The 15,440-nt window shown below is 42.3% G+C and overlaps 1 protein-coding gene across 1 annotated transcript in view; it reads right to left on the bottom strand.

Annotated features, from left to right (window-relative positions):
• The window catches only part of Wdr7 (WD repeat domain 7), a 277,717-nt gene extending 263,043 nt beyond the window's left edge, over positions 1-14,674 (bottom strand). Inside the window, exons 1-4 of the mRNA XM_051163424.1 lie at positions 14,601-14,674; positions 5,449-5,620; positions 4,941-5,047; positions 2,586-2,664 (exon numbers count right to left, since the gene is read on the bottom strand). Of these exons, the coding sequence (XP_051019381.1) occupies positions 2,586-2,664; positions 4,941-5,047; positions 5,449-5,607 (345 nt within the window). The 5' untranslated portion in view covers positions 5,608-5,620; positions 14,601-14,674. The remainder of the gene's footprint in view (positions 1-2,585; positions 2,665-4,940; positions 5,048-5,448; positions 5,621-14,600) is intronic.
• Between the last annotated feature and the right edge of the window lie 766 nt (positions 14,675-15,440).

Genomic DNA, 15,440 nt, shown 5'->3' with positions numbered 1-15,440 from the left:
TACATTCTTTAAATGTGCTGCTTCAGATGAGCGACCTGATTAACATGCATTCACTGAACACATTATGATACTCCCTAACATTAAATTGTTCCAGTAATCATTTCAGGTGAGTACGCCCATGTTAGAGTATATTAATCTTAAATACTTAAGAAAAAAATCATTTCCTAATGTCACACACTGAGTTTTGAACTCTTAGCATCTTTTTATCCTCATCTCTAGTATCTAAAGCAAACTTTTATAATTTTCACAAGGAGGTGGGGGATCATCTTTGTTTTGTGTTTTGTTTGGGGAGTTTATTATTGTTTTGGTTTTGGTTTGGTTTGGTTTTTAGGGTTTTTGTTTGTTTTGTTTTGTTTTGTTTTGTTTTTGACACAGGGTTTCACAGTGTCGCTCTGCTCTGGCAGGTCTGGAACTCTCAATATACACCACCCTGGCAACAAATTCACCAAGATCCACTTGCGTCTACCACCAGAATACCATAAGTATAGGGCATGTAACACCACCCAAACCTTAAAAGACCCAAATAAAATTAGCTTAACAAACTTATTTTTATTTTTGAGTTAAAACCCAATATGAATTCTAAGACAGAGGAGCAGGTAAATATGGTAGACAATGCCTTCAACCTGACAGGCTCGCGAACCATGTCTTACTCTGGGTTCCTGTTGCTGTGATGAAACTGCATGTGAAAAACAACTTGGGGAGAAAAGGGTTTATTTCACTCACAGCCCCTTATAACAGGTCATAATCAAAAGCAGTGAGGGCAGGAACCTGGAGGCAGCAGCTGACTCAGAGGCCATGGAGGGTGCTGCTTACTGGCTTGTTCCTCAAGGCTTGCTCAGCCGGCTTTCTTTCTTTTTTATTTTATTTTGTTTTATTTTTTTAATTTTTTATTAATTTGTTCTTGTTACATCTCAATGGTTATCCCATCCCTTGTATCCTCCCATTCTTCCCTCCTTCCCATTTTCCCCTTATTCCCCTCCCCTATGACTGTTCCTGAGGGAGATTTCCTCCCCCTGTATATGCTCATAGGGTATCAAGTCTCTTCTGGTAACCTGCTGTCCTTCCTCTGAGTGCCACCAGGTCTCCCCCTCCAGCTTTCTTATAGAGCTCAGGACCACCAGCCCAGGGATAGGACTGTCCACAAGGATCTGGGCCCTCCCACAAGAAAACATCCAACCACTGGATCTTACAGGACATTTTTTCCACTGAGGTTCCCTCCCTTAAGATAACTCTAGCTTGTACCAAGATGATATAAAACTAGCCAACACAAACCACCTAGGAATTCAACGAACTATCATGTGTGTGAGGAAGTTTCTAGATTGGGTTAATTAGGGTAGGAAGACTCACCTCAATGTGTCATTCTCCAGGCACCACATTTCATTTATTTACTTAACTATCTATCTATCTATCTATCTATCTATCTATCTATCTATCTATCTATCTATCTATCCATTTATTTAAAGGCTAGGTTTCTCACTGGCTGGCCAGGCAGTGGTCCCAAGGATCACCGGTCTCTGCATCCTCAGCATGGGAATTGCACACATGCCCACTTATTTTTACATGGGTTCAAGGGATCAAGTCCAGGTCCTTACTAGAATTGTACTTATTGAACTATCTCCCCAGCCCAGTTTTTGCTTTTCAAATAAATAGCATATGTTCTAAAAAAAAAAAAAAAAAAAAAACTGGTGAAAAAAATTTTATAGGTTCCTGCCACCAGGGTAAGAAACAGTCAGAAAACAACCTAATCACCACCTCCCTAAAACATGTACCACTGTTTGTCAAATCTGCATTGGTATCGAAGGCTTTTTCTTAGATAAATTATATTGTTTCTTTTTTGCTGTTGTTTCAGAGGTTTGTTTTGTTTTCTTGTTTTGGGGTTTAGATTTGTTTGTTTTAGACAATGTCTCACTCACCATGTGGCCCTGGCTAGCCTGGAACTCACTATGTAGAGCAGGCTGGCCTTGACTCATAGAAATCTGTCTTCAGGGTTCCCCCAAGGATCCACGTGCTAAAGGCTTGGTCCCAGGGTGATGCCATTGGAAGGCCTTTAGGAGCAGGCCCTAGGAGGGTACCTTTAAGTCACCATGGCAACACTCCTAAAAAGTGCTGTAACATGCCAGGCTCCTCCTCCTCTTCTAAGCAGTCTGCTCTACCGCGCATCCCTGCATCCCCAGCTACTGCCAGCTAGCATCCTGCCACAGGCCTAAAAGCAACCTGGATCACGAACTAGAAACTCTTAAGACAGACAGCAAGTTAAAATAACCCTTTTCTCTTTCAAAGTGGGTGTCTGAGAAACTTCCACTGGAAAGCTGAGTTACAGAACCTCTCCACTGAGTACCCAGGATAGCCTAACTACAGAGGCAACACTGAGAAATGGCTGATGACACATCCTCCTCCATTAGGCTCCTCAGCATCTAGTCTCGTCCCACCTATCCTGTCCTCTGAGGAACACTTACCATATATATTTCTTATCTTACCTCTCCCCACCATTTTTCACATAGAAATACAGGTGCACTGCTTTAAACCATGTTATATGATGTACTTGTAATAAACTGTGTTGACTCAGACAAAAAATAGATACAAACCTGTATGCCAGTATGTGTGCAGGCTAATTTTGTAAATTCAATACATCTGCCGTCATTCACATCCCAGAGGCACATCTCTCTATAAAACAAAATAATAGCTCACGCTGAATCTAATTTACAAAAGTAAGCTTGTCACAGTGGCGTAGAGCGAAGCTTCCACTGAAGCTAATATATTACAGGAAGGAAAGTGGCTTATGCCCATTACTGCTATTGACTAATCGTCCATCCCTCTCACTCAGTCCTCTAACCCCAACCCCAGCCCGTCGACACCCCGCTTCAGTCTACATCCTGCTTAGACTCCTCACTGGTTGCTGGGGTCTTCTGAGTAGTTTTGGGTAAAACTTAAATTGAGGCTTTCCAGAGTGTTCCTTCTCCTTTGCAGAGGTTCCTGACAGTGGCTGCTTCCACCAGCAGCTGCTCCCTGATGCTGAAGCTCTAAGTTGGGACAATAAAAAAGCACAGCCAGCCCGGAAGTGCTATGCGAAGACTGAGCGACAAGCTGAAGAGGTGAGGGGAGATCTGAAGGCCTGAGGGTGGAGCCGATGCACCTTGCACGTACAGCACTGCAAAACACACATCAGCTGAGGGCAGCGGAGCCCAAATGTTAGCACAGAGCCACAGCTTTTATTTGTGCTAGTTTCATTACATGACTATCAAAAAATCCTTACATTTCAAACTAAAGACAACACTGAAAATTAAAAATAGCAGCATGTCTTATCTTTTAAAACAGTAAGATTTATTTGACAGAAAATATCAGTAAAATATGATGATATTTACTGGAGGTTTTCATTTTGAAACCATTTTGTTACCTCTCAAATGACATAAAAATATTTGTGTTGTTTGGTAGTTGCTTTTTGAGACAGACTCTTGCTATGTAGCCCCTGTCAGCATGGAATTTACTATGTATTAAGGGTTATGCTGGCCTATAACCTAGAGCAACACCACTGCCCCTCTTTCTGGAGTGCTGGGATTACAAGTGTCCTGGGCATACTCCACCATGCCTTGCTGAAACAATTTCTCAATCAACATTCACCTTAAAACAAGTGTCCCATCCAGACGTGGTGGCACACACCTTTAATAACAGCACTTAGGAGGCAGCAGGTGGATCTCTAAGTTCAAGCCAGCCTGTCCCACAGAGTGAGTTCCATGACAGCCAGGCTACACAGAGAAACCCTATCCTGGAAAATCAAAAAGAAAAGAAAAAGAGAAAGAAGGGGAAAAAGACAAGTGTTCCAATGCAAAATGTCCCTTAACTAACAAAAAAGTACTATGTTTGTACTTGATGTTGTCTCTTCCTGTTCAAAAAAAATCATATAAAGTTTAACTCTAACACTAATATTATAGAAGGGGAAAAAGATGTTTTATTTAAATTCCTACAAGTTCTCAAATTTTTTTCAAACAGAACAAAAATGTTTTTAAAGTTCTTCACACTCCGGACCCCACAGGTACTGCTCGGTGGCCTGACTCTCCAGCACAGTCATGTTCTGAGACAGGAGAACTGGCTGCGGCAGCATATGAGCACACAGCATCTCCATAGCAAAAGCTTGCTGAGCTCAGCCGCAACTGGTGACAGCCTGGCATCACTGGAGGCTCTTAAAAGCCCTAAAGCTGTCCTCTGATTCGATAAAAATGCCAAGCAAACTAACAATCACGCTTTTACTTTCATGATATTCTGAGTTTCTTAAAGGCAAAGAAAGACAGTAAAGTATTACAGAAAGTCAGTTGTGAAAAATGTATATCCTAAAAAAAAAAAAAGAAAGAAAGAGAAAAATGTATATTCTTACAATGATCATTCAAACATCCTCTTCCAGAGTCAGACAGTGCGAGATAACACTGCAATAACTTGGTGCTAGTTATAGAGTGCGAAAATATAAATGTCACATGGTAACCTATATATACAATTTTTTAAGATTTATTTTTTACCTATGTGGTTATGTGTGAGTCTTTATGAGTATGCCGTGGGTGGGTCCCCTGGAGTTGAACTTAAAAGTGGTTTTGAGTTGCCAAACATGGGTTCTGGGAACTAAATCCGGGTCCTCTAGAAGAGCTATACGTGCTCTTCAACTCTGGGTTATCTCTCAGCCCTAGAAACGCAATTTTTAAGTGACAAATAAAACTCTACATATTTTTTTGAGGCAGGGTCTCACTGTGTAGCCCTAGCTACCCTGGAGTTCTCTATGTAGACCAGGGCTAGCCTCAAACTCATACAGATGTACCTGCCTCTGCCTCTAAGTGCTGGGACTATAGGTATGCACCACCACACTCAGCCAAAATACACAGATTTTTAAGACCTGAAAATTTAGAGGGGAGGAACCTAACCAAAAAACTGAACATAAAAAAGAAACTATGACTTACCCATTTGCAGACGCACTCACAGTGTACTGTTTGTCCCCAGAAGCACAGGCTTTTGACAAGCACGTGATGGATGCTGTGTGACCAAATAACAGTGCTCGGGGATTCACCTAGAAAGGCAAGAATATGCTACTGTAAATAACAAGCTGGAAAGTTAACCATGGGGCTGCAGAGATGGCGCAGTGGTCAAGAGCACAGGCCATTCTTTCAGGTGACCTGAGTTTGGCTCATGAGCACCCGTAACTCCAGCTTCAGGTCTCTGTGCGCATCCTGCAGCGTATGCACACACACACACACACACACACACACAGTCACACATATAATAAATACTTTTTAAAAAGGTAACCTTTCTAGTAATCATGTTAAGTATTCAACATCAATATTGCTGACACAGACTGAAGGAAACAATTCCCACAACACTGAAAACTAAGGGCAGGCAAACAGTGCACTGTGCAATGTTCGAGTAACTATTGACATATTTACGATGACAGCAGACACTTCAAATACTCACTTCCAGTTCTACTGAAAGATCCCAGAGACATATCTGTCCATCGTGGCATCCAGTTACAATTGTGCCCCCATCATCAGTTAGCAGTATTGATGAAATGCAATGGGTGGGCGCTTTGCGGCCCCAAAGAACAATGGGCAAAACTAGGCTGTTTCCTGCCATCGCGTCCTCAGACCTGAAAGTGCAGTAAGAATGACGTCAGACAGCATATTCTTCCTAAAACACATTACATGCCTTTATTATGAAGTCCGCTTGTAGAATTTGAAATGTATTATTTTCCAAATATCAAATTTTTAACCACTTAAAATCTTTTCAAATAAAAATGACTAATTTATCATATCCACTCTCAAATTCAGAGGCTTAAAAAATTGGGCAAAAGGATTTACTGGAGACATTCACAATTTTTGAATTTTATTAACGAGAGGCTAATAATTTCAATACACATCTATTGATCACATCACTGTATAAGGCAACTTTAAGACTCCTATTATTTCATTTCAAACACTAAAACAGTCTTTCCATCTTAAAAAAAAAACAAGAAATGCAGGCTGAAGCATTTCTGCCCTGAGGCAGAGAACTAGCAAGCCATGATGTTCGAATCTAAGTCTTGACTGCCTGGTTCCAAGTCATCTGCCTCCACAGCCAGGCATGGTGGTGCACGCCTTTAATCCCAGCACTCGGGAGGCAGAGGCAGGCAGATCTCTGTGAGTTCAAGGCCAGCCTGGTCTACAAAGTGAGTCCAGGACAGCCAAGGCTACACAGGGAAACCTTGTCTCGAAAAACCAAAATAAATAAATAAATAAATAAGTCATCTGCCTCCACAAGTAAAATAGTTAAATAAAAAAAAAAAATGTACTCAGAAAATGCAGTACACATAAGATTATGCCACAACTACTAGACAAAAAGAACTATCAAGAGCCTGAGACTCTTTCTAAGTGTTGCATAGATGTAAATATAAATACTTTTTCTTTTTCTTTTTTTGAGACAGGGTTTTTCTGTGTAACACCTCTAGCTGTCCTGGAACTCACTTTGTAGACCAGGCTGGCCTCGAACTCATGGAGATCCGCCTGCCTCTGTCTCCCAAGTGCTGGGATTAAAGGTGTGCACCACCACTGCCTGGCTAGATGTAAATATAAATACATTTAATTGCAACCATTACTCGCATTCCATAAGGTAAGTTATGGGGCTCTATCTCTTTTTTTTTTTTTTTTTTTTTTTAGATTCATTTATTTATTATTATGTATACAGTGTTCTGCCTGCATGTACACCTGCAGGCCAGGAGAGGGCATCAGATCTCATTATCGATGGTTGTGAGCCATCATGTGGTTGCTGGGAATTGAACTCAGGACCTCTGGAAGAGCCGACAGCGCCCTTAACCTCTGAGCCATCTCTCCAGGGGTTCTCTTTTTGACAAGGACACTGAGGCAGAGCCATGAAGTGGCTTAATGAGAAACTCATCTAACCACGTTTACTCCAAAGGTCACATATGTTCTTTGTTGCACTGCGACCTAGAGGAAAAAATAATGTCCTTTAAACTAGTGCATCCAAATTAAAGTATGTTTCTAGTGAGGAAATTTAAATTAGAAACGAAAATTAAACAGTGTACACTCAGGTATACCTCTTACAAGAAAGCATGAACATAAGAAATAATTGTTTCATATTAAAATTTACTTGTGAGAAGAAAATGGGAGGGAGGGAAGAATGGGAGGATACAAGGGATGGGATAACCATTGAGATGTAACAAGAATAAATTAATTTAAAAAATTTTAAAAAAGAGAAAACAACCATTGGTTGAACAACTAGCTAGAGGAGCCAGTTGTTGAGGAGAGGCTGAGGAATGGAGGGAAAAAAATACTTGGAGACTCAGGCATATGCGGTATACGCTAAAGGTCTTAAAACCCAGGAGAACTTTATTTTCTGTCTATCTCGGTCTTGCTTGCTGTCTGGCTTACTCCTTGAAAATTGTTGCCCATCTTTCTATCTCTCTTCTTGCTTGCTGTTACCCACCCCCTCTCTCTCTTGCTGTAGCCTATCTCTCTGTTAATTGCTTGCTGTCTTTCTTGTGCCAACACCAGTATTTTATTAAAATGAAGTCCAATTTTTTTCATTTAAAAAATAAATAAATAAAAACAAAATTTACTTGTGAATCGCTTAATTGCTATAACTAGTAGGCTACAGACCTAAATAAATACAAGTTCAGAGAAGTTAGGGTGAAAGAATAAAATAATTAAAGAGAGTGTCACACACACAAAAAAAAACTCTGCTATATCTAGAAAGTCCTCTGTATCCTGACAAATAATCAATCAAAAGAAATTGTTAAAAAAGAAAATGAGAAAAGGAAAAAAAATATGAGGGACATTAAAATGCCTGTCAAAACCAACCTATATAATATTTTTATTTGTATTGCCATGTATAGCTTTCACCAGTCTGTTTCTCCAAAACATCTTTTCTTGTTACAAATAAAAGGCATACATTTAAAGAAAAAAATCGACAGACACTTCTTATTAATAAAGTCTGTGTTGTATCAGTTTCACAAGCTATCAAGTGATTACAATTATTTCCATGTTCCTAACAAATGCTAGCAAGGAAAACTAAGCTCTGAGCCGATTTTAACAAACTCAGAACAGAGTGTTCCTGGAAACATGGCATCCTTAACAGAGACTTTCTGGAAAAAAGCATTTGGAAGGAGTTCATGTTTCCATGGTGACAACATTAGCTTTAAATCCTATCACCAAAGAAGATTTCTCCCTAGAAAACAAGAAAGCTCAAAGAGTTGAACACAACCTGAGGGTCTATGGGGAAAACACCATCCCTCTTAGAGATTCCAGGATTCACTCAAGACTGGACCTAAGCCAGGCACGATGGTGCACGCCTTAATCCCAGCTCAGGACGCAGAGTCAGGCAGATCTCTCTGAGTTTAGAGGCCAGCCTGGTTTACAAAGCGAGTCCAGGACAGCCAAGGCTATGCAGAGAAAATCTGTCTTGAAAATTGTAAAACAACAAGAAAAAAGAAAAAGATTGGACCTAAGTTCTGATAACATATTTTTCTAAACCCTTAAGAGCCTAATAAAATAAGTGAAACTTTAGAAAAGCCACCAGAAGTACTAATGAAATAACATAAAACGAAGGACAGTGTGGCTTACAGCACTAAGTCACGTCAAACGCTTCTGTGGATACACCTATGCTATATACTGATTAAAAGTGTGAAATGAGCAAACTAGTTCTGATCACAGGATGTAGAACAGATTTAGTCATCAGACCACAAGAATCTAAATCTGAACTTTTTCAGCCAATGAGCCAAGACACAGACTGGTATCACTGGAAAATACTGTAAACGGAAAAAGAGGCCATATAAGCTCAGAGTATGTCATTCTTCAACCAATCGCCAGCATCCAACTAGTCGGTTGATTTATTCAGTCTCCATTCTTCATATTGCTAACATTGCCATCTATTGATTGAAAGACCTATATTATCAAAAATCCTTATGGCAAATCAAAATGAACCAAGCCACAGGATTCACTGAAGCCAAAAGAAAACAACTGTATATTCATGAAAGGCCAAAAGAAAAAGCAAAATTATTACATAAGTGACTCAAATAATCTGAAAGTGTACTAAGCTTAGTAGGAATGCTTGAAGAAGCTAATTTACTAACTTTCCAAAGTATTATGTGTATATTAGCAGTTTCTAGCTAGTACTTGAGGGGAAATGCTGTATTTCAAGCTATAGCATTAGCTTCCAATTCTTACATGGCCCTGGAAACAGAAAATACCGAGCTGGAGTGATGGCTCAGTGGAGAAAATATGTCCTGTGCAAGTGTGAAATTAGAGCTCAGATCTGGAACTGTAATGTACATTACTTTGTCAAATTGTCACATGCTATTTAGGCTTCCAGGGAACATGGTCCTAGACCCTGAAGTGGGATTATCCCCTCCCATTTCAGACCCAAGTATGTTTGTCTAAAAGCGTTCTTTAAGGCAGCTTGTCAGGGGATGGGCTGCCCCCTAGTTCTGTGACAAGGACAGGACAAAACAGTGAAAAAGCCCTCACGCAAAGTCATTGCTCCCTTGAGAACAGCTGGAAGGTGTTTTCACCCTCCCTTCAGAGGTACCTATTGTTTATCCTGAGGTGCGAAAGTGGGAAAGAGACGCCATGGGAATTTCACTCACAGAGAGAAAGCTTAAACATTAGAAAATAACTTATATGTGTCATTAATATTAATATTAATATTAAATATTTTTAAATACAGAAATTAAAAGATAAGCGTGCTCTTCTTCAGGATAAACACAATATCATTATCAGTCGCCATTATCAAACAGCACCAGCAATGTAGTCCAGATTTGGATTCCTTCAACTGTCTGGAGAATCTCTTTCATATTTAAAAAAAACAATAAATAAAACAAACACTCATATAAAAAAATAAACAAATAAAACAAAAATAAGAGTCCCTAAATCTTATGTTGAAGCCCTGCTGGCCAATATGACTGTATTTAAAGATAGGCCCAATGGAAAGGTAATGTTTAAGTGAGGTCATAAGGGTTGTCTTAAGTGACAGGACTGGTATGCTGACAAGGGGCAGCAGCAGTGCCACTGCTCCCTCTCCCTCACTATAAAGGCACAGTGAGGCTGCAAGCCAAGAGGACAGCCTTCACCAGAAAACAAGCCCTGCTAAACCTTAATCGGAGACTTTAGCCTACAAATTTGTGGGAAATGAATTTCTGTTATAAGTCACAGTCTTTGGTGTTTTGTTATGTGCATCTAAGAACACTAAAAGATTTGTATGGATGTTGGGCAGTGGTAGCACAGGCCTTTAATGCCAGCACTTCAGAGGCACAGGCAGACCTCTGAGTTCAAGACCAGCCTGGTCTACAGAGTGAGATCCAGGATAGACAGAGAAGCCCTGTCTGGGGGTGGGGGGTGGAAGGAAATGTGTGCAGCAGAGCAGTTTTTTTTTTTTTTTTCAAATTAACTTTAAACAAGCAACACAACCATTGCATGTCCAATATTCGACATTTCAAGCTATTCAGATTGTCTTGTTGAATGAGAACATTTTTCTGGCTTCTCCATCATTAGTTCTTCCTATAAACTGGAAGCTGTCTCTAAAGGCTTTGACCTAGGTGGTGACTCGCCATTGTAATTCAAACACTCGGGAGACTAAGGAAAAGGTTCAAGGTTCCAGGCCAGCCTTGACTACAAAACGAGAGCTTGCCTCAAAAGACTAAAAACAAAGGACAGCTAGGTTCAAACCAACATTCTGCTCAACAGCACTGCATAGGTCCTGCTGCCCACCTGGCACTGCACCACCACAGGCTGCAGGTTAGGATATACTGCCCTGCTGTCAACACATGACTACAACTACAGTTAACTACCACAGTTTAGGCGGAAACTACCAGTTGTCTCCACCACAGCTGCATTTACTCTCTCCCCTTTGAAATGACCAATTACATATGGAATGATCTCTGATAAGATCACCCAGTTGTACAAAAACCAAAAGGTTTGCTGTTTCCTGTGATCTCTATAATTTATTTTATACACACACACACACACACATACACATATAAGTCATGCATTGGGAGTGGGGCTGGAGAGATGGATCAGAGGTTAGATATTGACTCTTCTTCTAGAGGACCTATTTTGATCCCAGAACCCACACAGCAGCTCACAACCATCTTTAACTCCCATTTCAAAGGATCTGTCGCCCTCTTCTGACCTTCAGCACCAAGCGTTCACTGGGTGCATAAACATACATGCAAGCCAAATACACATACTTTTAAAATCAGGTATAAGAATGTTAATTTCTCTATACTGTTTTTATAGCTTTCAAATGCAAAAATCAGACCTAGTTCTATCTTAGAACAGTAGGCATTTTCACAAAGGCACCAGTATCAGTCTGTGTGCTTTCTGTGCACTAGGGAGGCCTCCTATTACTCACAGACAAAACAAACTCAAATTCCCTCATGAGAATGGGCTTGTGTGAGAGGAGGCTCTAACCACTGTTCTACCACTGGGGAATACAGAAGGCAGGAAGTAAAAACTTAAGAGCTGAAGTACGTGCCACGGCAATGATTGGTACAAGAAAAGCTGCAAACTTTTCTTGGATTTACTTGAATTCTCAGAGGGCATCCCTACATCATTTGTCAAAAGATTATGTCTGAGTCAAGATCACTGTATTATGTCATCAACAAAGTAGCCGTTCAGACTGTGAATTGCCATGCCAGGTGTGGTGGCACGTGCCTAAAATCCTAGTCCTAGAAAAGCCGAAGCAGGACGAGCTCTGTGCGCTGCGGGCCAGCCTGGTCTTCACAGTGACTCCCAGGACAGCCAAAGCCACACAGTGATGCCGCCTCAAAACAAGGAGCAAACCCAGAAGAGAATGAGTTTTCTTTATATCTGTGCCCTGACTACCAATTTCTTAATGACTTAGAAAAACTGAAGCAGATCAGGAAGACACAGCTAGGTCGGAAAATACAGTGAAGAAATTCAGTATCCAGCTCTTCCTGAACAAAGCATTTCAGGAATTAGGGAGCTGTGAGGGACACAGCCTTCTGACACCACGCAGCTGACAAGGTGCTATTTACATAGCAAGAAGTAATACTCTTGGTGCACTTGACACTTTAGGATTGCTATGTTAAAGGACATTCCAGAAGCCAGGAGTGGTGGTGCGGGCCTTTAATCCCAGCATTCGGGAGGCAGAGGCAGGCGGATCACTGTGAGTTCGAGGCCAGCCTGGTCTACGAAGTGAGTCCAGGACAGTCAAGGCTACACAGAGAAACCCTGTCTCGAAAAACCAAAAAATAAAAAATAAAAATAAAAGACATTCCAGTATTCATGTACAAATGGGTGTATGGAGGGAAACAACGGTAACAAGGCAATATACGTATTTCTTATTACTGAAACAGATATGTTTTGAAGAACTGGATGACTCTCTTCTCAGAAATAAATCATAATTTTAAAAGTGACTCCCATTTTGAGGCATATTCATTGTGTTTTTTGATTTCTGCAGCTGCCATAGCTACCCACCATCCTCGCTGATACTCTACCCATCGTTCACGTGTACCAGCGTTAGCAGTTACTGATTTGCCAAAACAAACGCCCACCAGCTCTTCCTCTGCGGCAGAAATGGATTCTGCTTAGCACAATGGACTTCGGGTTTCTTGCCTTACCTCTCTCCTTCCCTGCACCCTCCAATCATTTCTACTATTTCCCTCCTACTGTCCTCAAACTCCAAATTGAGCCCTGAAACTTTACCATCTATAAACTAAATCAAACTGCCCAGAAGAAGAAACTACCAAGGTAGAGGTGGAAACACCTCAGTAGTCATATCAGTAAAAGGCTCCGTGTAAGTATGAAGGTACGAGAGGCACCTTGGCTGGAGAAAAACCAGCTCTCCCATTGGCTGGCTCTAAACTCTGAGGATATATGTAACCTAAGTTACAGCGTTCATATTTATATTGCCTTCATCCTTAGAGACTACAGACAGTGCTCTGCCTAGTTACAAACTGCTCCTGACTAGGCCACAGGCTAAACTAACCTTAGGTCCTTCCTTACCTTAACTAATCTACCAGTAGCATTTGACACAGTCCGCAGCCTCCTAGAAACACTTCTTTACCTAGCCTCCATGTTTGCATACTCCCCTGACTTTCTTCTATTTTTCCTACTCTAGTTCCCCTTCTTCCTCTTCAAATTGTGTGTGTGTGTGTGTGTGTGTGTGTGTGTGTGTGTGTGTGTGTGTAACATTTAGCCCTGGCCTGGTGGCAGAGGTAAAGTGAAGTGCCCCTGGGTCACAGTGCTGCAGGTGGTGAATGGTGCTCACAAAAACCCGCTCTACTGTTTGTGAGTAAATTCAGAGAAGCGCGAAGGATGACAGCGGAGGACGGCACTTGGAGGAGTGGGCATAGGCAGTCACGCGCAGGGAGCGTTGGGAGATGTAGTTTACTGAGTTCTGCCTGGGGATAGGCCAAAACCTAAAGAGCAACACGAACTGCAGTGCTTCAAAGAGTGTGAAGGCAGCAGGGACCGCAACAATCCTGTCAGGAGACCTAACTGAAGTAGATGGAGCCCTTTGTGGAAAACCGAGGGCTCATCAACAGATCTTGTTATGAAGATGATTGGCTGATTAAGATGACATTGAGCCACCTTCAGAACTAAATGAACTAATTAGCAATAAAACATATAAAATGTGAAATTCATTAAGGAGTGAACATGATCATAAACACACACACACACACATATACACCAGATAAAACAGTGTGATATAACTGGCCCCAACATGCTTGTCTTAAATTTGTACTGGATAAAAGACCTCCTCTCAAAAAAGCAAATAAAAAAAAAAGAGTAAGGGGGGGGAAGGAATTATCATTTACATTTTTTTATCTCACAAGAAATATTACAAGGAAAGGAATATACAGCTGGAACCAACTCCGCGGTAAAGTCAGCAGCAAGAAAACATGCATGGAAGTCTGTGATGCACCCGAACCTGCAAGAGTTTCAGAATACAGGGACCAGGGAATTCTGCATAGGATCTCAGGTGCAAACACTGCTGGTGTATCAAAAAACAATATAATTTTAAAATCGAAGGCAGGATAGCTCTGTCTTCAAGCCCTGCCTCAGAACGCCAGGACCCACCAGTAAGAAAAAGCAGACATCCTGTCAGAGCAAGTTCTAAAAGAGAGCAAGCAGAGGGCAGCTCAAAGATGACCCTCCGAGACACAGTGTTGACCCTTAGTAATACCAACTGAACAGTAGCGCCCGCAGCAAAGGGTAGATCCGAACATACGGGCCCCAAAGCAAGAACGCTGCCCAGAAACTATTACCAACAAACACCCACGATCATCACTAGTCACCCGACCCAGTTTGGATTATCCCTGAGAACAACGCACTCCCACCTCAAGACTAGGTCCATGCTCACAAGCAGCAAATGTCACCAGACTAGGGGCCTCACAGGAACCCCCATGGGCCCCAATGCTGCTGAAAAAAAGGCTCCTGGAAGTGGCCTGAAGCTGGAGCACCAAACAGAGCAGCAACCAACCATAACAATCTGACAGCTGGAACGGTCTCTGGCCAGGGAGGGCTTGTGACCCTTGACCTTTGACCCCCTGCCTTCCAAGGCTAAGTTCTGGAGCTGGGCTTTCCGCAGGGAGTCTCCAAAGCTATCCTTACCTGTCAAAGGTTCGCCTCAGGCAGTAATCATGTCTATAGGAGATGCTGTGGGCACCCCCGCAATGGAGGCAAAGGCAGAGGCGGAGGCGAGGAGGACCAAGGGGGTACAAGTCCGGGTGAGCAAACCCGGGGGCCACTGGCCGAGGCAGCTGCCCTCACCCTGCCTGGGTTGCAAGGTGCCACCGCCGCCGCTGCTGCAGTAAATCAGCTGACACCGGCCTCAACTGCCGTAAATCAGCTGACACCGGCCTCGACTGCCGTGACGTGCGCTGCAACTGTCGCAAAAAGCGAAGCAGGGTGGAAACCGCTCAGGGTTTCTCAGTACGCCCAGCCGGGGCAGGCGTGGTCTGGTTACTATGGCGACTGAAGCCTCCCTGTTGGTTACCGTATGTCTTCTAGACTGCCTTCTCATTTCCAGTTCTTTGTAGAGTGAAGGAAAGGCATACAAGGATGGAATGGTCAGTCTAGGAAATCAGATCTTCCCTAGATCAGGATGGTAAAAAGATTACATTTCGCCCGCAAGTCTGGATGGATTCAGTCAGCCGGACGTCAAGCGACAAGCGCTCTCTCTCTCTCTCTCTCTCTCTCTCTCTCTCTCTCTCTCTCTCTCTCTCTCTCTCTCTCTCTCCTCTCTCTCTCTCTCTCTCTCTCTCTCTCTCTCTCTCTCTCTCTCTCTCTCTCTCTCTCTCTCTCTCTCTCTCTCTTCCCCCCCCACCCCCGCCCCAGTTCTCATGGTGTCCTTGACCCCTGTGGTTCCTCAAATCCTTACACCCCCTCCTCTGCAGGACTCCCCAAGCTCTGCCTAACATCTGTATCTGCTCCTATCCTTTGCAGGATAAA

The sequence above is a fragment of the Acomys russatus genome, chromosome 20 (genome assembly GCF_903995435.1).
Source record: "Acomys russatus chromosome 20, mAcoRus1.1, whole genome shotgun sequence".
In the NCBI taxonomy this organism is placed as follows: Eukaryota; Metazoa; Chordata; class Mammalia; order Rodentia; family Muridae; genus Acomys; species Acomys russatus.
The sequence above is the reverse complement of the archived record's forward strand: the minus strand, read 5'-3'. Positions and strand labels throughout refer to the sequence as shown.